Source organism: Acanthopagrus latus, chromosome 2, assembly GCF_904848185.1.
Source record: "Acanthopagrus latus isolate v.2019 chromosome 2, fAcaLat1.1, whole genome shotgun sequence".
Taxonomy (NCBI): Eukaryota; Metazoa; Chordata; class Actinopteri; order Spariformes; family Sparidae; genus Acanthopagrus; species Acanthopagrus latus.
This window is the reverse complement of record NC_051040.1, coordinates 10,631,645-10,657,327: the sequence shown is the minus strand read 5'-3', so window position 1 is coordinate 10,657,327 and position 25,683 is coordinate 10,631,645. Positions and strand designations below refer to the sequence as shown.

At 41.8% G+C, this 25,683-nt stretch overlaps 1 protein-coding gene across 1 annotated transcript in view; it reads right to left on the bottom strand.

Annotated features, from left to right (window-relative positions):
- The window catches only part of LOC119011872 (CD166 antigen homolog A-like), a 41,498-nt gene that overhangs the window by 7,259 nt on the left and 8,556 nt on the right, over positions 1-25,683 (bottom strand). The window contains exons 2-11 of the mRNA XM_037085313.1: positions 6,677-6,783; positions 6,221-6,422; positions 5,747-5,811; positions 5,230-5,317; positions 4,827-4,991; positions 3,173-3,297; positions 1,960-2,092; positions 1,533-1,645; positions 1,309-1,435; positions 686-807 (exon numbers count right to left, since the gene is read on the bottom strand). Of these exons, the coding sequence (XP_036941208.1) occupies positions 686-807; positions 1,309-1,435; positions 1,533-1,645; positions 1,960-2,092; positions 3,173-3,297; positions 4,827-4,991; positions 5,230-5,317; positions 5,747-5,811; positions 6,221-6,422; positions 6,677-6,783 (1,247 nt within the window). The remainder of the gene's footprint in view (positions 1-685; positions 808-1,308; positions 1,436-1,532; positions 1,646-1,959; positions 2,093-3,172; positions 3,298-4,826; positions 4,992-5,229; positions 5,318-5,746; positions 5,812-6,220; positions 6,423-6,676; positions 6,784-25,683) is intronic.

Genomic DNA, 25,683 nt, shown 5'->3' with positions numbered 1-25,683 from the left:
ACCACAGGGTGGCCAATTAAATCCACAACTGATCTACACACCATCCTCCTCAACACTAGTCAAAAGATCAGGGTGTTTGTTTAACTATTGCTTCATTCAAGTTATTTTTTATTTCAAGGACGTTATTGGAAGGTGTACCCATTAAATCTAAAACTAAAAACATTCCCTGAATACTGGGGTATAAACTGGGCAGGTGGCATTGAGCCTTGCACCAAATTCAATTTTTTTTTAATCAAGTGTCTATCGATCTAGAAATTCTTGCCTAGAAATGAAATCTCACAACACCTTGTAAAGCCCGAGTAACGTGTGATACCTCCAACCATGCAGCCAAATTTAAAGTATCACAACCCAACATTTGACCGTTTATCCTTTATCATTTGTGATATTTTTTCACTAAGTTCCTACGTGACAATGAGCTAAAGAACGACTGCATTTACATTTACAATTACAGTGATGCTGTACTTGTTACTATCAATACAGCACATTTCCCTCTCGGGTTTCTTCAAGCTTTGAGGAATGTGCACAATTATCTGTGTGCTGAGTGCACATGGAAGAAAAAAAAACCTCAGGAATTAATGTAAAAGAATCCACAGATACTCTTTGACCTTGAGAAATGGCAACAATTATGGACAAAAGAAATGTCTTACAATCACGGTTACTAATGCAGGAGTGTGAGTGAGCATACCGAGGTGCCGTTGATGCTCCAGGAAACAGCTGGCTTCGGAGAACCTTCGGCCTCACAAATCAGGACTTTATGCTTGCCGTCTTCGCCGCGCTGTTTGATCAGCTTACTGATAACTGGAGCACCTGCAACAGGACGTAACTCTTCAGATACATCTGAATGAGGAGATGGGTTTGACATGGTTGTATTTCATTCATGAAGCATTTATGGTTTGACATTCTAGGAAACACCCTAATTACCCTCAGTTGCTTTTTTTCTTGGAGTTTGAGGTGAAAACACATACCACTCTGACGTCTGTACAGGAGTTATAGAGTGACAAGCGGCAACGTATCTTAGCTTATATAGACTGGAAACAGCTAGCCTAAAGGTAGCAAAATCTGCCTACCAGAAATTCTACTGTACACTAATTAATAGGTTATTTATTGATTGACTGATTATTTTCTATATTAATTAAACAAAATAAAACATCCTAATTTGTTAGCTTCAGCGGGATTTTTTACTTAGGTTTCAAGTTGCATCTGCCTGTCTCAAGCCTCCAGACTAAGCTAAGCTAGTCAGCTAAGAGCTAAATCTTTCTCCTGACTCTCAGGAATAAAGCGAATATTTCCAAACATTTCTGACCTTACCTTCAACAACCAGCTCAAAAGAAGCTTTTCGGCTGAGGAGTCCCATCGTCACCTCGCACTCATAGCGGCCGGACTCCGAGAAAATCACCTTTGTGAATTTGGGCTCTTTGTCCAGTTTTACATTATCCTGATTTGATTGAAAAAAGAATATCAGCACTGAGAACAACAAGCACTCACTTGTCATTATTTATTTCGGCTATGTTGTTTAAAAAGATTGCTTTTACCTTTGTCCAAGAGACCTTTGAGTCTTCAGAGGCATCAATCTGGAGAGTCAGATCCAAGGTCTCCCCGGCTTTTTTGACGATAGTTCCAGAGGGGCTTAAATTGATGTCTAGGTCTAAAAAGAGAGGCGAGGGCGGTGAAAAGATGGTTCAGAGGGCTGACAAGGGTCGAAACATTCCTGTTGTTAACCATACAACCCTGCACTTGGCTCACAGCCCTGCAATAGCAGCTTATTAGAGGTAGCGTGGGTTGACACTTGACAACACTTTTCTCCACAAAGCACACCTCGACAGGTAGGTCGGCAAGAAAAACATTAACTTTCTTTTCTCCAGCAAACGCTTTAATAACAAATACGATTACAATGGCGCTGCTATGTGGCAAAATTGCAGAAATATTTTTCAAGAAATACAACATGTTTTGGTCTCTTACATTTGACTGAGATTTCCTTGGTTGCTTCCATTGTTGGATCGTCGATGAGAGAGCATTTGTATTCGCCAGAGTTGTCACGAGAGACGTTTGTGATGGTGTAAGTGTCTGAGTTTTCCACCTTCACCACCTCTTCCTTCAGATACAATCAAACGATGGCAGTCGGTCAGTTTACAATCCTTTATTCCCCAGTGTGACATATATCTGATTCATAACTGCCAGTCAAATGTACATGAACGTTACCTCTCCAAGCTTTGTGATCACAGTGCATTTTTATTTTAGGGTTAGTCGCTTTGCTTTCCACAGTTAGCTTACACTACAGTACACTGCGTGACTTACATAACGTAATGCCACTTCAACTCACATGTTGCTCTACAACCCTGATGCTGCAAAATGATTATTAAAATATACTTTTGAGCTTTGTACTAGGTTAGCCAGTCAGCTAGGCTAGCTGGCTACAAAAACAAAAATTGTCAAAATGATTAGCAATGAGGTCGGAGCTTGACCGCTTGCTATAACAAGACAGTGTATGTCAGTCATTTTATTGTATGGCAGCTCTTCCTACCACCGAATGCAAAGGAAACAAAGCGACCTCATGTTAGCCACGATGAGCAACTGGCTAATGTTGCTAATGCTTATCTCATTTAATTGCAAGCTAGGCCCGCCAGCCTCACCTAAGCTCCTATTAAGGGTGTCCTGTTATCACGACAGTCATGATAGACATTAAAAAAATTAATAATATTATGGTGATAAACCTGTAGATGTTAGGACCTTGTGCATCTTTTGTGTTTAGTTCATCTGGTTTCCTTTTCAATTGTTCTGTTTTGTACCCTTATTTCACAGTAATGGCTGATTTGTTTTCCAGAAAATGAGAAAAACCACCCAGTTATCACATTTATTTGAGTGCTAGCATTACTTTTCCCAAATTTCTATAAATTTGTTTAGCCAAGATTATTGTGTAGTTGAAATCTTATACCTCCCATCATTGCTGGGAGCTCTATATAAAAACATTGTGTCAACATTACGAACAAAGCTAACTTAAGAATAAAAAAGCCCTGATCACAATGGCCGGAGGCAAAGGTATCATTACAGTAGTGTTGACAGGAAGTAACAAGACCTGCAGTTCTTAAACAGGACAAGAACATAATACATTTTCTGATCCAAAGACGCGCAGATGAACGCAAGAATTTGAGGAGATATTAATGAGCATTTGTACCTTAAGGTGGAACATGAAGCTGGTAGGAGCTGGGTTACCATCTGCCTCACACTTCAGAGTCATGTTGTCTCCCTCTACTAGGGGGTCCTGAGCGATGACCTGAAGGACGATGTTCTCTGTAGAGTCTTTGCAGAAGATAAGAGGTAGAAAGTCAGAGATGAGGATGTGGATTACGGTGTATTAAGTGGAGCGTATGCCCCCAACAGCTCACTGCAGGCACTGCAGAGACAGACCGTGTCAGTACTCTGCAGAGAGCTGTAACTTTGTGCCTCAGTACTGGTTATGACCAACTTCAAAATCAAGCTGAGGAGCTGGTTGAATTGCAGTCATATTCTCAGTCACTCGACCAAACAATCCTTTTAAGGCTCAATGTTTCTGCTCCATCTGAGACAAACTTTTCACATTTCTTCTGTTCCCGCACTGATAAGTTCTACTTTAAAGGCCCCGTTGAGCAGGTAACTTCAATATTTCATACTGCGTTTGGTATAAATCCCAGAGCAGAGTCACAAGATCCACATCCGATACTTCCGTCACCATTAAAGGTGTCTCAACTGTTGTCTTTTCCAGAATGGAAGCAAAAAGAACTGTTAATATATTCAGAAAAAATAACATGGGTGGCAGTCAGTCTCCACTGGCTTCAGCTGAGGTTTTGAAAGAGCTTCTCTTGGTCTTCGTTGAGAGCTTGTGGTTCAGGAGCTGCAGCTACTGCGGTTTTGACAAGCCCAGTGGAACCCTGCATTGGACTTACAAATACCTTTGACTGTATTTTTATACTCATGTCATATTAAACAAGATTTTGAATTATTCCATTACAGCCAATAGAAACGTACCCACTTTAATAATTGAGGCTTGATATTAGAAACAGCACCACTCATTCACTTCTGTCAGTACTTTCAAATCATGTTTTAAATGAGAAAATAACAATGTTTACTGGGGACTAAAGCATAGAATCAAGAGGAATATTTTTCACCAGATCAACCCAGTGCCAGACTGCTGAAGTGTTGTTTTTTTTTTTTTTTTTATCCAGACAGAACCTTCTCCCTTTAATACTGCACGACTGTCTGTTTTTTTTTCCTGCCACCAGCTTGCAGGAAAGTTGTGATATACATACAGAAAACTGGGGAAAAAAAGCAGTTATATTAAAGGTTGCTTCATAGAATTGTATGACAGAGGGCTGAATGAGACTTCTTTGTTTTCCTTTCACAATTGCTGCATCCCTCCATTTAAATATGTCTAAATCTCAGTAACATGAACAAAACGTTCTTTCATGGACATCAAGCTGTTCATAGTGTTTAACTAAACTAAGCTGAGTTAACCTGATGACTGTAGCTTCATATTTTCAGTGGTATGCATTTTTCAAAATGTGAGAACTCCTTTTGTAAAAAAAAAAAAACCCAAACTTTACATTAAATATTATAGGAGTATGCGAGGAGATGTTTGAAAAAAAAAAGACTTCCTTTGGAGAGGCAAAATGTAGGACATAGTATAAACTTTTCATAGTCTGTGGTGATGATGAAAAAAAGACACCATCAACCAGCATTTTAGTGTCATTTTCTGTGGATGTTACTCTGGCAGCAGCTCATCTGCAGACAGCAGAAAGTGCTGTTTAGAAAATGTGTCCAGTGAAAGTTGTTTGCAGGGATTGCTGACTCACAGGTGATGTTGAAGCTCACTGGAGAGGACGTCAGTCCCTTGTGCTGACTGATGCAGGTGAACTTGGCGTTCGTGTCCTCCTTCTTCGCCGAGTACTCCAGTGTAGATGAAGTGGTCGAAAGGCCGGTGTCAGGGTCCACCTGCACCAAGGCCTGGATGGAAATCCCTGGACAGAAAACAAACAACTCAGCCTGGAAACTCTAATGAGGGAAGAAAGTGACCAAAACACTGCGTTCACACTGTTGGTGGATGCAGAACAAGTCATCACTGAAAGAGTAATTCACAGTAATGGTCCCAGCCAGAGAGAATTAACACATTAGTGATTGTAATATTTATAAATGTCAGAGCCACTCTGGAGGCTGTTTTGTTAGCACTTACAGTCATGGAGGATGATGAAAACATACCTTTCTCATCAGCCACCAGACGCTCATTGTTCTTTAACCATGTGATTTCTGCTGCTGGGTTGGCATCATGCGCAACACATGTTCCTAACTGTGAACAAAACAATATCACAACTTGAGAAAAAACAGCAAAAACCTGCACTCGAGGACAAAAATATTGGGGGAATTAGAATAAATCTGCATCTTTTTCAAATGACCGAACATCAGAGCAAATTAGTTTTTTTAGCGCCTCTCCGGCACTTTGGCAACAGAGTAGTTTTCTACGCAGCAGACCATGAAATGCCCAGAGCATTTCTAAAGCCCCTCAGATCCTTTGGGTATTTTAATTGCAGTAGGGACAGAAAAGGGAGGGGTCTGCTTGTTACTAATTCATGAGAATCACTTGAAAGGACTCATTACTGTAGTAACGTGGTCTCTGCCATGCCTCCAGATACCTGAGCTCAAGTGGCGGGTTTCCCTTGATGTTTCACTGTCTAAAATTACGTAGGCATAAGCAATGTTTGTCATTAAAAAAACCCACCTTAGTGCGTTTGCCAATCTCCAGTTCCTCCGCTTTGTCAGAAATCTCCAGGCTCGCAGGCGTTTCTAGAAAAAGAACATGAAAACTGTGTTAATGAGTGGGTTTGTAATTAAAGGTGATTGGTGTTTGCAGTCATTCCACCACTTAAAGGATAAGTTCACCCAACAAAAAAAAGAACATTCAGTCACTATCTACTCATCCCCATGCTGATTTAGTTCACAAAACACTTCTGGATGCTGCACACATTTTTCTATTGTTTTTTTTGTTTGTTTTTTTTGTTTCAAAGCAAATCCCATCTACAGGAGAATTTGAAATATTTAGTGCTGTGTCGCTCCAGAAATGTTTTGTGGGCACTGAAACTTCACCTGACTTTCCAATCAACATGAGGGATGAGTCGATAATGACTAAATCTTTCATTTTGGGGTGAATTTCAACAGAGAGAGCTAGCTTAGGCTTATGGCAGCTCGTACTCACTGTAGATTTCCACGCTAACAGGGAACTCTTTGATATCCGAGGACAACACCATCATGCAGGTGAAAGTCCGCTGGTCGGTCAGCTTGGCCGAAGAGAGCAGCAGGCTGGAGTTCGCAGCCAAGCTCACGCGGCCCTTGTACTCATCAGTGGCGGTGATTGAGACGTTCTGGTTCGCGTTCTTGACCAGCAGGTCTCCTCCGTCCTGGAGAGCAGAGCACAAGGCATTAATTATTTTTTTTTCCACGTCTGTCACATTATGGCATTGGCTTCCAGTTCAAATAAAAGCACACAGCGTTTTGGACCACACCCTCTCTGTTCATACGGTGTCATATGGAGGGACAGATGCACGGTCTAATGCACGGCCTCTGCACTCAGACTGGGCGTGGTTCAGACATGATAAGTGGGTGTCAGACGGATGTCACCATTGTGAATCTATTGACCTCTGCTGTGACTTACATATTTCCATTTAGTGAGCACGGCGTCTTCTGCTTTTATGGCTCCATTGTTGCACGGGATCTCGAGTGTCTCCCCATAAAGGCCGACGACCATCTCCAAACCGCTGACTGCAGAAGAGAGAAGCAAAGGCACATTTTTTTTTCAATTACTTTATTCAAGTGGGAAGGCTAATCTGGTCAGCGTCAACACAGCGTGAATTTTTTTGGATGCGAAATTGAAATCTGTTATTATTCTGAATGCATCAAAGACCCTCCTTTCTGTTCATATTTGACTGGCGTTTATCAATACCACTTTGTGCTTGCCGACAGACACCAGGAACCGCAGTTTCTATAGAGTTCTGCTAATTTTATACCTCCCTGGCCTAAATTTTCACTCAAAACATCGCCATGGAGACAAAGTGCTCGAGATGGGGTGTGGGGGGGATGGGACGAGGGTGAAAGCAGAAGTGTCTCAATGGGCTGCGATGAGGGGTTTAGAGCCAGAGGGCCGCAGGGGAAGAAGAGGCGCCTGGAAATGAGGTGTTGCTCTGTTTTTTGGTATTCAGACTCACATTTCAGACCTCTCAGAGTTCAGGCTAAGGTAAACGCATGAGTGGGTGTACGGGGAATCTGACAGCTAAACTCCACAACAGCTCATCAGCAGTTCAGTAAAGTGTGAGGGGAACAAAGCAGTGGCCGACCACTCTCTATCTGTTGAATCAATGACAAACAATGTTTGAGTATTTACAGGAAAAAGCGCAAAACAATGAAGGTGCTTGAATATGATGCTGTGTGCATTCAGGCCTGAAATTGTTTGATTATATTCATGCAAACTGCTGCAAAATTGTAATGCCATTTACTGCACTGCAACAAAAGTTTGATTCTCACTCTAACTTATCTATCTAAGGTTTCCTCGGAGTGGTGCAAAGACGGGGCGGTTCATTCATTTGCTTCGTGCGTGATACTCATTTGAATCCTGTTTGAATGAGAGTAAATACTTTTACTATGGTTACCATTGTCTACATTAGAGGCAGAGTAACAAGAGGGACCCTGGAGGCATATTTGCACAGTTGCTTGTGATGTCAGGATGAGCGGGCATGTTCGGAGGTGCACAGATGTCTGGTCTGTGTTTAATGTTAAACCTGCTTTTGGCAAGTGACTTTTACACATCAAGATGATTAAAACAAGGCCATAAAACTGTTATGCAATCCTGTAATGCCTGACTACTACTAAAGATCCACTGGACATGTCTGTAATAAAGTGGATACAACAAAGCAGTTCTTTCAGAGTTTACTGCAATGTTCAGTCAATCATTTGCAAAAGGATTCCCGTGTTCGTCACACTGAGAGATGGCCCGAGTGAAGTCCAGCAACTGTATTTTCTTCACACAGGTCACACACACCAACAAACATCCTGTGATTATTATACAGATGCTTACTGTCTTTTCATAACTCCAGAGTTTCTTCGTCAACCTCTTTCTGCTGAGAAAAAGCTGAAGGGGAATGGCTCTGCGTCAGATAACGCTTAACACCTGCTGGGAACTGTATCTGGAACAGGTCCAACATAAAAAGCGGGGAAGACAAAAGCGCCACAATGTGGATTGAGCCAAAAAACAGTGCACACAATAGAAAATAAAAGAAAGAACATGATCTTCTAATAAGAGTGTACATTTCCATTTAAGACACAATGTCACAGTTTAGCTCAAGTAAACAGAGTCGGCTGTTAATGCCGTCCTCTTGACACTGAGCTGAACGAGCTCACACCACAACACTTGTCACTCATCTTTATGAACCTGTCAGCTCTGGAGCTACATTGAGTCCTAAGCTGAATCGAAACAGTAAAAACATGTCAGTAAGGAAGCTACAACAAGCTGTTGACAAACAACAGAAAAAACAGTAAGATGATTTTAAACAGGACGTGACTTGACTCATCTCTGGCTCTGCTATGCTCTGTTTTTAAACTGTTTCCTGCAATTTCTGTTACTAATATGACCGTCCTGCCCTGTGGCCACCGGTCTTGCTTTAAAAAAAATGTCTGACATTTAGAAAAAGAGGACAAGATCAATACAAATTGTGTCTGTAAATTGTCAAGCTACTGCTGGCAGCTGGTTAGCTTAGTCTAGCATAAAGGCTCTTCTGGCTCTGTCCAGAGCTGACAACCAGCTGACCAGTTACCATATTATACTTGTTTGTTTAATATGTTCAAAACTGAGGCGTAAAAACACAAGTTTACATGGCTAGAGCAAGGGTAGTTGCCTTAGTTTCAGTCCTTGTGCTAAGCTAGGCTAGCAATCGCCTGGCTTTAGCTACATATTAATTGGGCATATATGTGTGTGGGGTATCAATCTTCTTGTCCATCACTCAGCAAAACAGCCAATAGGTGTACTTCACATGATGTATAACTGCACCTTTATTAGTCAAATTTATAGCTCATTAAGTGTAAACAGACCATGATGTCACCTGTAAGTTCGTAGACTACTGCTACTGCTGCCATGCCCAAAAGCATACACTTCTTTATCATCTAATTTACTCTAAATGTTACCATAATGTACAAAGAGGACATCATGGTGTACTGAAGAAGCCTTGAAACTAGAGATTGAGACCACAAACTAATTTGGGAACTGTTAACTGAGGTAATAAATCAAGTGAGACTGTGACAATGAAGCTGACATGCAAACAGACTTCTTTTTTAAACCAATGGAGTCGCGTCCTTTTGGTCATTAGACAGAATGCAGGTTTAAACACCTCAGCATTGGCGTCACTTTTCGAACTCTTCATACAGTCAATCTGGCACAGGCTGCTGCTTTACGCATATCATCATAGTAATTTATAGTGATTTATTTCAAAATGAACTTGATAACTGTGTAATATAAGACAGATTGGTGGAGGTAAAAACATCAAGAATTACCAGGATGGACAAAGGAAACAAAAAATAGACACAGAGGAGAACAATAAAGGCTTTACAAAGGTATGAGGTATATCTGTGATGATGCTCATGATCGGTGCTTAAAGCCGTTGAGCAGATGCTGCTTATGTGAGCATCAAAGCATTGTAACCCACCCAATAACAACTATTTGAGAAACACAGACACCACAGCACTGCACCCACACAGATACAATCCATGCATTTAAATAAGGCCCGGCGACATTTAAACGTGACAGCACAGGACAAAACAAACCTCGACACATTTCAGCTGCTGACAGTTTTACCAGGAACATTTTAGAAAGGGACAACTGCCAACTACGACACAATTAAAACCATTTCCTGCATTGATTCCTCTTATTGTCTCCGATTTGCCACACCTGTAATCTGCTCCTCTCGCATTATGGAGTGAATTAGAAGGACGAAAAGCTTATTTATGCATTGATCGATCCCAATAGTGATTTTCGCTTGGCTTAAATGCCACCTTACTTCAGGTATTTGAGCATTTTCCGCATCCCTGTACTCATGAAAAAGTCTGCATGCAGCAAATGGGCCGTTTGCTGGACTGTAAATGTGTGTCTGCATTTCACAGAGGCTTGCTCGCATCCCCGATTTTTGGCAACTGGGCGTACATCAGTCCCGTCCAGCTGAAATGGTAATGCAGATTGCTGGTGCGAGCACAGCACACTCATGTAGCCATCCCACACTCCCTTGTTTTTGTCTTTCTGATGTAAATCTAATGAAACTGCCTCTCATGCTTGAACGGGCTTCAGCTCAGACATGCAGGTTTTCTGGTCCAGGCAGAAAAGATTGCACACGGCGGGCGGAAAAAGGAGACATTGTGAATCTATTAAGGAGAGGCAGTTAATGAGCTCTCTGCGCAAGGCATGGGGACATGTTTTGCATTTGTGTCAAATTTGATGATATCCTGCTGCAATTCATTTTTTTGAGTTATTTAGGGTGTCAGAGATAATCTGTCACTACCTAGATTAAGTGCTACACCTGGGCGTGTTGGTGCCAGGAAACACTAATGGTGGAGGAAACATCCTAATGTTATTCAGAATCGAGTTGGCAACCAGGTCCACGTATGTTTTCATCGCATTGAGACGTTCTCAGGAGACAGTGCTGCACAACCTCCTCTGCTGAATCATACAATTGTTCGGTAACAAGAGTCAGTCATATTCAGGTTACGCTGCAAGTGCTGCAGTGTTGGAAAAGGTTATCGTACTTCCTGTATAATAGACTCCTTACATTTCAAATTCAAATGGGCATTTTTGAATATTCAAATAAAGCTGTGTTCAGCCTCTCTGAGAACTTTAAAAGAGTCTGCATTAAGGGAAAGGCTTTATCTGTGCAGATTACACCGTTACACAATGAAAACTAATCGCACATGTTGAGTTACAGAAGACAAAGCTCCTGCTGCTTACTGAGATAAGGTAATCCTTCACAACAAAAGTAGGTGAACAGTGTGACTTCACGTCGACAAACACATGCACACACATTGTGCCCAGAGAAATTATCACTTCTAACAGTTGTCTTTATGAATAGAAGGCGGTAACAGGCAGGTTAACCCTGTTGTCTTATTGTCGTACTTTATTATTCTAATTGTTTGTTTTGTGAGGAAATAATTATAAAAGTTGCATTGTATCTGAATTTTCCCCCCTTTTTTCCAGACCCTGTTCAAACCACATTTAAAGACAGAATTGCAGAGGCATTACACCAAATAAGTACAGCAGGAACACCGTTTACACAGTGTACCAACTCAAGAGAACACAACTCTATTCAGTGTACCTGCTTTTAACTGTCCCAGGTGCTTCGGGCGCTGCTCAACAAGCCAGTGAGAGAGTGCCGGACTTTGAAGCCAACTTTCCTAGTGGCAAAACTGTGTAATTACAACGTCGCAAAATGCTTACCTTGTGAAGAACAGGCTGTAAAATGGCGGATAGTTTGAAAAGTTACCCAAAGATACCCAGCTCTAAAAGTGGGTGGCGCAATATGCATGAACGTGACTACGTAACAGGCTAAAACAAAAACATTATAGGAAGGACTAAATTTATTCTAAATATACAGTCTAATTCAGATTTTCGCAATATTTTGATAGTATTGTCTTGGACGCCATGCCACAGGAGGGAGCTTGTGTACCTCCAGTGGTGAACAGTTTGAGAATAGTCGGCTTATGGTGATTACATCTATCTCTGTCAAATTTAAGTTAAAAAAAAATAATCAAATGGAAGGTTTAGCTATTTATTTAATTTTATTGACTGTTTCAAAATACAGCCCAGGTTTTTCCACACCAATGGCCCGCTGAAGAAGGCAATGTGTGCATAGATGAGGGCAGCTAGGACCGCAGGCGCTTCCCCCATGAACCACTGAGGCCTGATTGTCTGAGTGGCCTGAGGAAGCCAAGTTTTCGCTGCTGCATCTCATTTGCAAATTTTTGGCAGTTTGTCAAAAGCTTCGAGGGGACTATGTTTTTCATTGAGAGATAATTGCTTTCTTTTTCCCATCACGCAGTCCCAGCCTCAGGTAGCTAGCTGGAAGAAGACAGGTTACCATGAGGAAGTTAAGTAAAAATAAATAAATAAATCAACAAAGTTTTGAAAGTATTTTCAGTTGTGGGCATGAATCCATAAATCTAAACCCAAACACTGTAGGTCGACCACTTGATTGCTATACGCCAATTACTTGAACAGCACCATGTAGGAATGAGTCTGTCCAAGCTTCAGGATTCACATACGAGAAGGTTGATCACACTTTTTTGTTTGCGAAAACGTAATTCAGAGACACCCTATTGAAACATTACTAATATATGGGGAGAGATGAAGAACAAAAGTGGTTTAAAAATCTAAAAACAGACGGAATTAGACTTGTTTGGGATTTGGGGAGGAATGGTGCTTTGTTTAAAAAAAACAAAAAAACAAAAACAACTTCTGTCAACACCGATCACAATTATAGAGCATATGAAAATACACTGCTGGGGTGTTTGAGACTTCAAACAGGAGCAACGCGTCAGACTTCTGAAAACATGTCATCAGATCATAATTGTGTCTGTGAGCACTACTTATAAAATTAAAGTCACGAAGCACCGGGCTGATGAAACTATGTTTAGTCTGTTTTCAAGCTGTTACAGCAAAAGATCTATATTCCGATGCACTACACTTTATCGTCATCCAAAATAGCTTGGCATGCCGGGGGTTCATGTGGATTTCAGAGCTCTCACACTGGACACCCAAAAAAAAAAATTAGCGGATGCTCTGGCGATGGTAAATCAAGTAATAGACAGGCGAGTGACAGAGACAGGAGGCAGCACCACAGGAGACACTTTCATGTTCCTGATTAAGGCGCCTCTATCCCGCAGAAGAGACAGGTGACGACAGCTCAGATATAAGCTCACCAGGGAAATCAGCTACCTCCCTACACTAGTCTCTATATCCCTGTTTTGCTACCTTACGCCCTCCCATTATAGTGTGTGTGTGTGTGTGGGTGTCCGTGAGTCAGACTGTGTGTGTGTGTGTGTCTATGCACGCCTTCGAGCTGCTACATCAACAAGAAGACGGAGGCCCAAACTTATTAAGTACTGAAAATGAGGATTGTGCAGTGAATGGAGATCCCATGGCGCAAGTCCACAAAGACTTGATGGCAAATAGCCCTCGCTTCAGAAGCAGTTCAGCGGTGAGGAGGGCAGACAGAACCACTTCAGCTAGATCAATAATACTTGGGGAAAGTGCTGGATTCTCATACTGAACGGCGCTTGCCTAAGAAGCGGGAAATCAAAGAAAAGCTAACCTTGCGTGACATTTCTGCTTCTCGTCCTTGTCTCTTCTTTAATAATTTAACGAGCTCTGCATTTTGATTAGCCATATGAAGCATCTGAAATGAAAGGCTCGATCTGTTATTACTTGAAAACAGAGGGACCCCCGTCGTCCAGGAGCTCTACATGCCGCTGTCAGCTCTTTTGCTCAGTTCACGCCCATCAGCCCCCACTTTACTAGCTATGACAAGCGCATGACTGTATTTTGAATTCTGATACAGTATCACTTCACGCTGAGGAAGTGTTTCAGGCCAGCTAGCTTGAAGGGGGATTTTTTACAGTTTTTTTTTTTTTTTTTTTTATGAAACACACAAGCTAGATCCTCCCTATCTCTGTCTGTCTCTCTCTCTCTCTCGAGGGAAGGGGTGTAATCATGTCACTGATGGATAACTGACAGCGGACTTGCACAACATCCCTCTCACACAGCTTCTCTCTTTGTTGCGGGGCTGAACCATGGAGGCATCGTTCCAAACGTCAACATTGTGTGCTCTATAATTTTGCTTTTTCCTGCCTACTATAATTGCCCGTCAGTGTCTTTTTGGCATAAAACTAAGGGCATAAGCTTGTATTTTTTTACCGGACTGCAGAGAGCGAGACAGCAAAAAAAAAAAATGATTAATGTCCACAGCTGAATGACTCTTCTCCCCTGTATGTTTTGGTCGGTATTTCTCCAAAACATTATGCTTCAAAACAAAAGTTTGCAGCCCACCTTTACGGGTGGGCTAGAGACAGTGTGATGGCAAAGTTGGTCTGTCAGTAAATCGTAGTCACCACTGGAACTGGTGGATGGATTGCCTTGAAATTTGGTAGCACCATTCATGGTCCCCAGGGGATGAATCCTACACTCTTTGGTGGTCCTCTGACATTTCCTCTAGCGCTACCATGAGCTTGACATTTGTGATTCTGAGTGGGTCTCAACTGACATTCACGTTCCCCTCAGGATGAACTTTAAGTATTTTGCTGATCACTCTCCATCTTCAGGGATGGGTATTAAGATGTTTTAATACCAATACCACCCAATGCTGCTTCTAAGTCAGATTTTTTATCCACCCCCTTATTTGCCACTGTTCGACCAAAGTGAAGAGCGAAACGTAGAGCTGGTTCTGGTCTGGTTGCTGGTGCTGTTTTGGAGCTCAACCTGGGAACCGTTTAACAAAGTTCGCTTCTACACGGGTATAAGAACCAACGCAGAGTCACATCATTCGCTAAACGTCTCTTATTTCCCAGCATTGCAAGGAGACAGAACATGCTACACTTGCGCTGATTTTTTAAAATGGCAGTCATAAGCAGTTATAGTTGATCCTTGGTCACAATAACCCCTACCAAAGCCTAAAGAGGTCCTTTTTTTCTAGACCAGCAAAGATTCCTGATTCCAGAAAGCAAAGAACTGGTTCCAGAGTGGCACTGACTCAGAACCAGCACCTGAATCATCTTGGTTGAAGGGGTATCTGATTCCTGATCAGTTTTCTCTGTGAATGAAGGAATGCCTTCCCAGATTTTCAGCTTCAAGGCAACTCTTTTACTAACCCTCTCTGAAAGCTGGAGCAACCGTCTGTCTGTAATCATCTAAAATGAATGAAATGGGAATATTCATACAGCATACATTTGAACTGAGTCAGAGAAAGCAGATTTTTTCCCTTCATCAATGAAAGCAGCAGTGGCACAAGTAATCAAATACACAGCATTTCTGGAATTTAAGACCATGCTGTCTAGAAATGTGCTTAAACATATTTCAGTTTTTTTCCACCCTGATGAAAAATGTCTCCTGTCAGCCTTTCTTCTGTCTCTCCTTTTTGACGACACACAAAAATAGGGATACAGCAGGTGCTGTGTGTTCTGTACTCTTCCTCTCCACCAATACTTCTTCTTTTTTTCTTTTTGCAAGTTTCAAACAGCGTAAACGTGAATTTGGCGTTACACCGGCGTTGATTTATAAGCTTAGTTTAATTCTAATGAGATCGACCAGTTTTAAACTTCTCAATATTGTTCTTCTTCTCCAATCTAAGGCTGTCATCAGGTTCCAATTATAGTTTGCCAAGCTGTATTTTTATATTATTCATAGATCTGATTATTTCCTGATCTCATTTCTTGATTTCATCCCCATGTTTAATGCAATCGACACTCAGTTAACTATGTGGCAAAGAAATAGCAGCAAATCATCACATTTGCGAAGCTGTGACTAGTGAATATGTGGTATTTGTGCTTTATAACTACCTGCAAGGAAATTTAGATAATAAAATAGTCCTTTCAGCTCTAGTGCTGTTGTTGACAAGCTGCCTAAATTCATCTATTTTGCAGAAATCACAAGTACTTTGTGGTTGACAAAAGCCACATTGTGTGAAATGAACTCCACTGACATCAGATTTTCCATTTTGTGAGCCTCATTTTATGTCACACCATCTGTCGCAGGCCACAGGAAAGCTACCCTAATACCCTGAAGATGTTGCCCTGCATCTCCTTGACCTTCAGAAGGGTGTTAAGGTCTTTTAGAGGGAACCAATCTGCTAAAAAGGTCCATTTACAGACAGGACAACTGAGGACAAAGGTTTCATTTTCTGACAACGTCCCCCACAGGCTCTATATCTGCAGTCCAGAAGAACTAAGCCTGTGTCTTTTTTTTTCTTTTTTTTAATAAGTGATCCTCTCTCTACGGAGTCTTATCTACAAGTTCCATGAGAAACGTTGTCACAAGTCTAACATTTATTAGTTTTATGACTGAAAAGAGCGTGTGATATTTTTTGACATTAATATAACGCTGAACTGATGCACAGACATGCGATGAAAAAAAATATCAGAGTGGAAAATTAATCTCAAGAAAAGCAGAGCCATTTATTTTCCCATATATCATAGTTCATTCTCTATGCAACATAAAGGCGAGATATCTCTTTTCAAAGCATGTGTGCTCAAACTTTGAATGAACTCATTCGCCTCCGGCGCACAGATAACTGAACACTTGTTTGGTTATTACAAATATTACTTAAGAGATGAAACGATTTGTGATCATTTTCATTTTTTAAAGCAAAAATGCCAAACACTTGGTGGTTCAAACTTGTCAGACATGAAGATTTGCTGTTTTTCATTGTTTTCTTTGTTTGCAAAGTCAATATTTTGGGTTCTGGAGAAAAAAATGCTGAGTGGAAAAAGTCATGTATAAGTGCATCTGACCTCTCAAAATCAGTCTTCGGAGAATTAACTCAATAATTTAACAAATAACTACAATAACTTACACATACTCCATTTATCATACGACTACGGTACAGTAAAATACTATGGCTGCAAATAAATACTCACAGGGTGTGAAACGCCATTTAACAGCCACCATTGCTGATGGAAACTCTACCTGACGTGACCCAGGCACAAATATTCTTGGATGATGTAATGTTACAGCGATAGGTTACCATGTGAATCAAATGTCACCCCGAATAATCTTGTCGATTTGAGCACCTAACATTGGTAGACATGGTAGACATTTGGGATAATGTGAGCACGCGATGGAATATCTAACCAAGGGTCTACGGTCATTTTAATGTAGAATTCTTGCACACAGTATCGTCACAAAAAGCTAGATTAAAATTAGATAAATGAAAACCCTGTGATATTTCCGCAGCCTGTGCTGAGCAGAACCACTGCAGGGCACAGCAAGCCTGTTCTGCTAAGGACCAGGATGGACAGTGAATGGGGAATTATGCAGAGTATACAACACACAGTATTATTAGTCTGAGTCTGTTAGGCATAATGGCTCCCCTCCTTCACCCCAGCATGCATGGACATATTTTAAGGCCACCGAGCCACAGAAACAACAATAGCATTCATGCTTGGCAAACAACACGACCGATCTCAGAGCTGCATGTTATTCAGGAAAATAAACAAGCAGCTCTCGTGTGCATGTAAGAGGTTTTACAAAATGAAAGACTGAAAAGCAACAGAGGAGTAAAAGCCACCAAAATAACACATCAGTGGTCTTCATGCATCTTTCTTCTTCAATGTTCCTGAGAAATAAGTAGCCAAACCTGCTTTACACTCCCCACCAGCTAAATATAAAGTGTAGTTTGAAACCTATCTGGGAGGGAGACATATAGGTGGCTCTCTCCCCCTCAGGCAAAGAAAACACTGTGCATTTGCTGCATCATGTGTGGTCAACAACAGACACCTCCAGACGACAGCAGGCAGGAACAGGGCTAATGCATCGCCTGCAGTCCCACCTGTCGGGCTCCCATTGTTGCCTTGTGACTGGAAAGGCTGGCTCCACTTCCCTCTGATTTCAGACGCGTCCCAAGCAGGGCTCAGTACCTGTGCAGACCTGCCGCTGAGGGATCAGGTTGCTGCTTCCGCCTCTCGTCAGGGATTGAGACAAGAGGACAAAGAAAGAAGGAGGGGGCTCAAGGAGGAGGGAAAGATTTATTTTTTTGCCTCCAGGTGTGTTCGAGCCACTCGTGTAATGAAAGGCTGGAACCCTTAAGAAATGTTAAGAAAAGTCTTTCATACAATAAATCTGGGATACAGGTTTTAAAGGCCCCCAAAACATATTCTTTAATCAACTCTTCGCTGTGACCGATGGAAACAATATTTTCTGTCCGAGTTAGATCAGATTTGGTTATTTCACATGAGAGATTTCTGTATTTGTTTTTCTGTTGCTGATTTGAACCGGGTGGGACTTTGTTTGAAACAAACTTTCTTCATATCTGTTCCCTTCCTACCTTGTTAATCTAAGAGTGAGACTTTCCGGGTTCAAAGCTCTTGTGCTTGTTTGCTCCTGCCTCTGTGATTTTCCTACGATTCCCAGAATACCCGCTGACAATCCCCAGAGGACGAGGTGCAAACACTTTGCATCATCTGTGGGTTAGTCGCGTAGTTGAAGAGAATAATAAGCCCCTAGGAAGAAGATGTGAGGCCGGCTCTGTAGCTCAAAATGCAGGAAATCTTCTGACCGCATTGCATCCTGGTCCATTAAGGAGACAGTCAGTGCAGCTTATCGTTTTATTGCCTGTATTGGTTTTCAATCTGTTTAGGTAATGAGGAAAGTATGTGGCATCAAAAACTGATATTCTCTGTTGATGTTTTTTAGATTGGTAAAGTTTATCATACAATTTCAATGAGGCCGCTGTGGAAATATCTCAACGTGGTGTCACATTGTCTGCGTTTGACAAATTATCCGAGGTAATAAGAAAAACACAGAGCCAAACAGCAAAATAGACCTCAGACTGCCAGGCAGACTGCACAAAGGCCTTTTTTCCCCATTCCGAGCTACATACATCCAACAATACACAGAATACAAGTGCACTCTGAGTCTCTGCATCATCATTTATTGATTAACATACAAGCTTTGAAGTTGTTTCCTCAGAAACACAACATAAAGATTCACAGATTATCAAAAAAGAACCTGCAGTAGATTAAAGAATCTCTTTTTTTCCCCTTTGAGGAGCAAAAATCGCATTTAATATGAGATTTTTAAAAAGGGAGCCATTGTCAGGCGTTTCTTAATTAATGATACTCAAGCTCATTTTAAATTACCGTCTAACTCAGTGCAATCAAAGCGGCTTTGATTTGATAAGTTTCAGCAGAAGAAAGCTAATATCTGAGAGGGGGAAGGCTTGTTGTTGGCGCAGGAATAAGTGGAAGGCTGGAGAACATATGTCTATATACAATTAAGAAAGAAAACTCCTCTGTAGATGGAATATATGTGAGAAAGTGTCCAGTATTGTGCATATGCCTCGCCACATCATTGGCGGCAACACATAGTCATTTTGCTCCATTTTTCTCTGGGCGAGACAGATGGAAAAGATAAAAGCATATTAGAAGAAGGGTGATTATCACTCTAAATGACTTGCCATAAGGTTTCCTAGAAATTGATCTTGTGGCACGATCATTAGTCTCTGAAATGCTCCTCTCTATACACTCGACCACACGAGCGTCGGTAAAAAAAAAAAAAAAAAAAAAAAACCTCTTTAAAAATGTCATAAATTCCATCCGCAGATGAGCTGCACGCGTGCGGCGTGGTCTGCTCTTAAGACAGTGGCCGGCTGCAGCGATCGGGTGGTAAGTGCACTCAGAGATCACGTCCATTATATGCTGAATTATGTATTGGAAGGGGCGCGGGGCCACGGGACCCGAGGGTGGAAGTGGTTCTGAGATGCCTGTGGGCTGATCATGAAGTCCTGACTCTAAACATCCACAAAGAACTCCCATTAACGTCGTGCCATTAAAGGAAACATTAGGCCATTAACAAAGCACAGCCACAGTGCTTCCTACTTGTCCATTAACCCTTCCTAATGCAACTCCTAACGTTTTGCCAATGACTTCATCCTTCTGTTTCCGCTCACATTACCTCACCCAAGTCTCTCAGTTATGAATGAAGACAGATTTTTAAATTCATTGTCAGTAGCAGTGACTATTTGGAGGCTAATGCATTTGGACCGTGTCACAATGACTGTGCTTCTCAGGTGGGAATTGAAAAAATAAAAACACTCCATCCATCGCTGGCAAGAGTTAACAAACCCCCCCACCCCTGTCTGCTCCCTCTGATCAAAAAAATATCCTAAGAATAGATGCAGCCTGTGAGCAAATCACCAGTTTACGGGGCAAATGGGATTATCAGATACTTTCTAGCAATTAAAACAGTAAGAATAGCTGGGCATCGCCCACACGAATCACTCTGCTGCACTGATAAATCTTAATTAGGGTTGTGACGTGCAAATGATTGCGCAACACCTGTCTGAGTTCACTGTCTGTTGAGGCCATCTGTAGCCACTGACGGGTCAATCAGCAGGTACGTTCAATATACACAGAATTAATAACATACTGTTTCTTTATATTAATAATTAAAAAGACATTTAACTCCATGCCCTTGTCTATAAAAGCGAACCGCCTCAATGCTCAACATTTTCACTTCATTAGCTAAACGCACCAAAAGAAAGGACAGCTATTAAATTTGCTTTGAGTTTATTTCAGATGTTGCTTTTGTGCTGGAGGATAGCAAGGCCGGGCCTTATTAACTCCCTATCCAGTTAATTCAGACGTGTGATTAGAAACCACTCATTCATTCTCAATTATTTCTGAGTAATTTAAATGTGATAACTTTTTCATACGCCAAGGAGCCTTCAACCTTTATTATACTTGAGGATCCTGCGAGTGTTATTGAATTGGTGCTGCTCGCTCATGCCTAATGGAGAGGCGGCATCCACACGCACCCACTCTGCTTCTAATCACAGCGGCTTTGAACTTAAGTTAGTTAATCTCGCAGTTACTGAAACACTTCTTGGAGTCTTACTCGGGTGCTAAAGTTGAGCTCAATCTCACATCGAAAGATTTGTCTTTTTTTTTTCATCTCTTGACCGGTGCTCACACTTTGCTCGTTTTGAGCACGAGCATACCAAACGTGATCTGACTTTCACAGTGGGGTGTGTGCATGAAAGGCGAAACATGTCCTGGAAATACCTCCTGCAGCTCTGATTCATGTTCTTAGTCTGTATTCTAGGGATTTCCAACACAACACTTTCAGAGGAGCTTTGATAACAGGTATCTGATCACATGCTTCCCAGGTGATTTCAATGTTTGATATTACGAGGCGCAGATAAGTGCAGTTTCTCAGAGGGCAGGACTTGCTGTTTGGGAAACTGCTTTATTTGGCACATGTAATTAAAAATCACAGACCCATCTCCTGCAGCAATCACGGAGAAGTATAATCAGCGCAATTAAGGCTTTAAAAACACAGCCACACAGATAATAAAATAAATGTTTAGAGCCTAATAAAATAAATGTGAGGGTTAAAGAGGAGCAGCAGATGGTGTGATGCTCCAGATGGAGACTCCGACACTCAGTAATGCTTCTCGCTAATGAAGAAAGTGCCCTTTGAATTACCGAAGAGTTGGAATCCATAAATCTAAGTGCAAGGAGCGAATCCTCAAGTTGTCGGAACGTTTTTCTCTCTCTCTCTCTCTCCCTCTTTCCTCCAACCCCCGACCCCCTCCGCTCAGCCAGATGTGTTAATAGGCAGCTCTAAAATATTCCTGACACATTCAAAACAACCTCCTCGACATCAAAGTGCTCGTCGTTTCACCGGGTCTCTTCAAGAGGTATCACATCAGACAGCAGGTATCGGGTTTTTTTTTTCCCGCATACGGGCCATAAACCTGCCAGCCTCTCATGCCCGGAGCAACTGAGCCAACTCGAGCAGGACTGACTTCTAGGTTAAGTGTCTCCTCTCTTGATTATAGACAGAACGTCGCGTGTAATCAATTTTAACATTAGCCTTAAGGGCGCTTGGCACAACGGGCTCAGATAATTAGTTGATTGATTGATTAAACAATTGACGGATAATGAACAGTCAACACATTTCAGAATCAATTCACTGTTTATGTCATTTAACAAGGAGCAAACGTCGAAAATAAGGCTGCTTTTGTAGAGTTAACTGTAAATTGAACATCTTTGGTCTGTTTGTTAGACTAAACAACAAGTTGAGAAGTTACACTGAGCTCCAGAAACAGATTTTCAACATTTTATAGACTAAACGATAAAGACATATTACAAATCCTCATGCAAACAATTAGGGCAACAACTATTTGTGATCTCTGTAACTAACTTATCAATAATATTTTGATTATTGGGGTCAGGGCTGGGAAACATATCGATTTTATAATGTTATCATGATGTGAGACTACGTACGGTCTCAGATTTGATTTGATTGATTATCAAAGCTGCTGGTAATATACGATTACTTAGCAAGCTGCTTCAGCTACTAGTTTCTTTTTTTTGAGTAAATTTACACTAAATATCTGACCAGTCGACCAATTTACACACATCTCTGGGCACATGACAGGCGTATTCCCCTCATTTTCTGACACAAGCGACAGCTGAATCAGTAATGAAAATAATTGTTAGCTGCAGCTGGAGCAAGACCCATGACAAACACTTATGCTCACCATATTCTATACGCGAACAAACATCCTCTGAACCATCAGACTTAAAGCATCCTCCTACTGGCGGTTAGATTTTATTTTTTTATTTTGAAATACTAGCGCAGGTGGCAGCTACAGATTCCTCTTTTCGTTCAAGTACCAGCCTGTCTGTCCGCACCACAACTGCTGACTTTCCTGTAAAGGCTGCCACGCCCAGTCCCTGCCCCCCACACTCGCCTTGATAGGAAATTCTTTGAACATCTGTATCTCATTGCTCCTGGGGGAGCAGTTGTGTTTACTATGATACAATATTCTGTATGACAACATTACAGTTGCAGGTGGTGCCTGAGGATACCAATCAGACCTGCTGCCACAACACACCCCTGGTGAAGGTAAAATGAGCCTTTTCTACACCGCAGAGCAGGCAACAAACCCACGCACGGCCCTGACCGGAGCAGAGGAGGAAGAGGGAGATGATTCAGCCCCGACCGTGTCACCTCCCTACGTGGGGAAACAGGAATGCATCCACTTATCGATCTTAAAGTGCTTCATTAGTAGCTGCATGAGGCATGGACACAAAATGGATGATTAATGGCAAAATGGGCACTAGTTTTGGTATAGTCCCTTCTTCGTATCAATCATGCATGCCCTGTTAGTCCGTAAACAAGAGAAAATATCGGAGCAGGAAGATATTTTCATTTGTTTAGCAGATGGCTGGTGTAGCTTTCATCTGTGGTAATTGCCATGGCAAGACTGATAGTTTCACATTAGTTGAGCAAAGAGTCATGTATGCTGTTGTGCACTCGTAATGACAGACCTGACCTTCTAACCCTTCACCGTGAAACAGTGCAGGCACTGCTCCCCATTCCAATAAGCCAAACAGCCTGGTTGGTATTAAGAGGGCATGACGGTTTCAAATTGTGTCCTGCATTAGCTCCTGGCTCCGGGGGGGTCCTAAAGCCGCTGCTGGCTAAACAGAGCAGAGAGCGGTGGGAGGAATACATGGAATGCAGTTAATACATACAAAGGATTATGTACCTGCTTGCACATCAAATCTGTGTGGTTTCACGTTTAATACCCGCGGACCGACGTCCGCTTTGATGGAGCACTGTGAAAGGTTGGAGATTAACATGCGCTGTCACACCACCGGGTCTTCTCGCGACTTCAGGACTTTCAGATTTGCGCGGCGGGATAACCTGCTAACATGATTTGGCTGAAAGGTTTCCGCTGGTTCGACTGCAATGGCGCCGAGCTGGTTTTTGTGCATGATTTGTAGGGGGAGGGGGGAATTGTTTGCTTATGTGAAATGAATTATGTCCAAAAGACGATTTATCTTGTGTCCAAGCAAGGTCGCTAATGTGCTCCTGCTTCCAAAAGACACACACACGAGATAAAACTGTCACAACAAACCAAATCTGGCCGTATTGTTTGGGTCCCTTGTTTCTGCGAGATGAGATAACCACTCTCAGTTTGTGTCATTCAGCGTATGTCACTGTCGTCTTGGGAACACGGCCCCTTTAAGGCATAATAATTTCATTAGTAGTGGCTATTACATTTTCCTCTCCCATCATGGCATGAGGGGAAGCCATACATCAAGGTAAGTGCTTTTAACTATCCACTTTGGAGTTGCATTGCTCCCGTTCTGCCTCTTGTCCTGCCTGCTATACCCTGAACAAGAGCAGAAGAAGCCCTGCAGATGTAACTGAGAGTGAGCAGCCGAGAAACACCCCACTTCATACGAAACCTGTCAATAAGACAAGGAATCGTGCCAAAATCTCTTCTTACCACTGATACCAAGATACCCACAAAATACAAAAATATCTGCAACGTGGCCTCGAGTGCTCAGGAGTTAAAATCTCCACGGGAATGTTCTGCACAGACTTTCCCACCTTCGAGCAAACTGAGTCAACACGCTGCTCTGAAAGTCCTCCGAAGCAATGAGCTGCTTCTGCTGCTGGGTCAGACAAAAAGACACTGCTCGAGGCGGAGGCTCCCCTGAAAGACCAGAAAAAGCTAAAAATTGTAACACAACAAGACATTTCTGATAACAAGGAGTGCCTCACTGTTTAAAAAAACATGCACGTATTCACGAAATATGAAACAGGAATGCCAATGATGGTCTGAAATATCACAACAACTACTGCACAAAAGGATAAAAGGAGACATTTTCTGCTCATTTTCAGGCTCATAATCTTATTTATTAATCTTATCTTATTTACTACTTCAATACGTGATCATGCCTTAATACTCAAGAAACACATTAGTGTTCTAATACTGTCCAGTGCTGCTGCTCTGTATTCCCACTCTGTTTGAATCGCTCTGTTTTAGCTCCTGTGTCTTTAAGGCCGCCCCCATGAACACCCAGTCTGCTCTGATTGGTCAGCGCACACACGCCTGAGCCAGCACCGCTAACAACAACAGAGCAGCTGTGCTGAACCCATTCTTGCATGCCTCTTCTGCTGCTTCTGTTTGTGCTGAGTTTTAACTTTCAAGAAAGGAAAAAAAAAACATCATAGGTCTCTCTCTCATTCATTTAGTCTAGTAAAGGTCCCGAAAAATTGAAAAACACTCATCCCCACTTATGCATCAATCCAAAATGATGTCTTCAAATGGCTTCTTTTATCCAACCAACCATCCAAAACCCAAAAACTTTTGATTTACTAACACAAAAGACAAATAAAAGCAGCAAATCCAGACATTTAAGAAGCTGAAACAAGCCAATGGAGACTGCATGTTCGGAAATTAAACATAATAGGGTTCAAGTAAAGCTATCTGAAGACAGACGATCTAATCAATTAATCAAGTAAATAACTTCAGATGAATCAATAATGAAAATAATTAGTATTGTGATAATATCAGCTGGAACCTGAGGAGAGCCTTTATGTTCCCAGCGGGACAAACTGTTGTAGCTTCGGTTTAGTTTGAATTGTATGTGTACGAATTGGCAAACGTTAGCGTGCTACTGCATTAAGATGGTGAAACCAACATGATAAACGGTCATACCTGCTAAACATCAGCATTTTGGCATTAGCTCGCTGATGTTAGCATTTAGCTCAGAGCATTGCTCTGTCTAGAAGCGCCTCAGAGAGCTGCTGACGAGATTACATCTAAAAAACACACTTCTTACCCGGCCTCACTCCACTTCAGGTGTCATCAATACAAAGACTCACATTTGCAGATGAAATGACCTGAGATAAAGTGAACACAGGGCATTACTGAGGAGGACAATAAGAAATATAATCATTCAAGCGTGATACGTGAAGAACTGCCACCCTGAGCAGAAAGGTAACAGAGTTGTTCAATTATTGGAAACCCACTGGGGGATAATATCTGATATTGTCTGAACAAATATTCTCATAATGGCAAAATGTGGCTGTGATGTTGTTCTGGTTTGGACTATCTG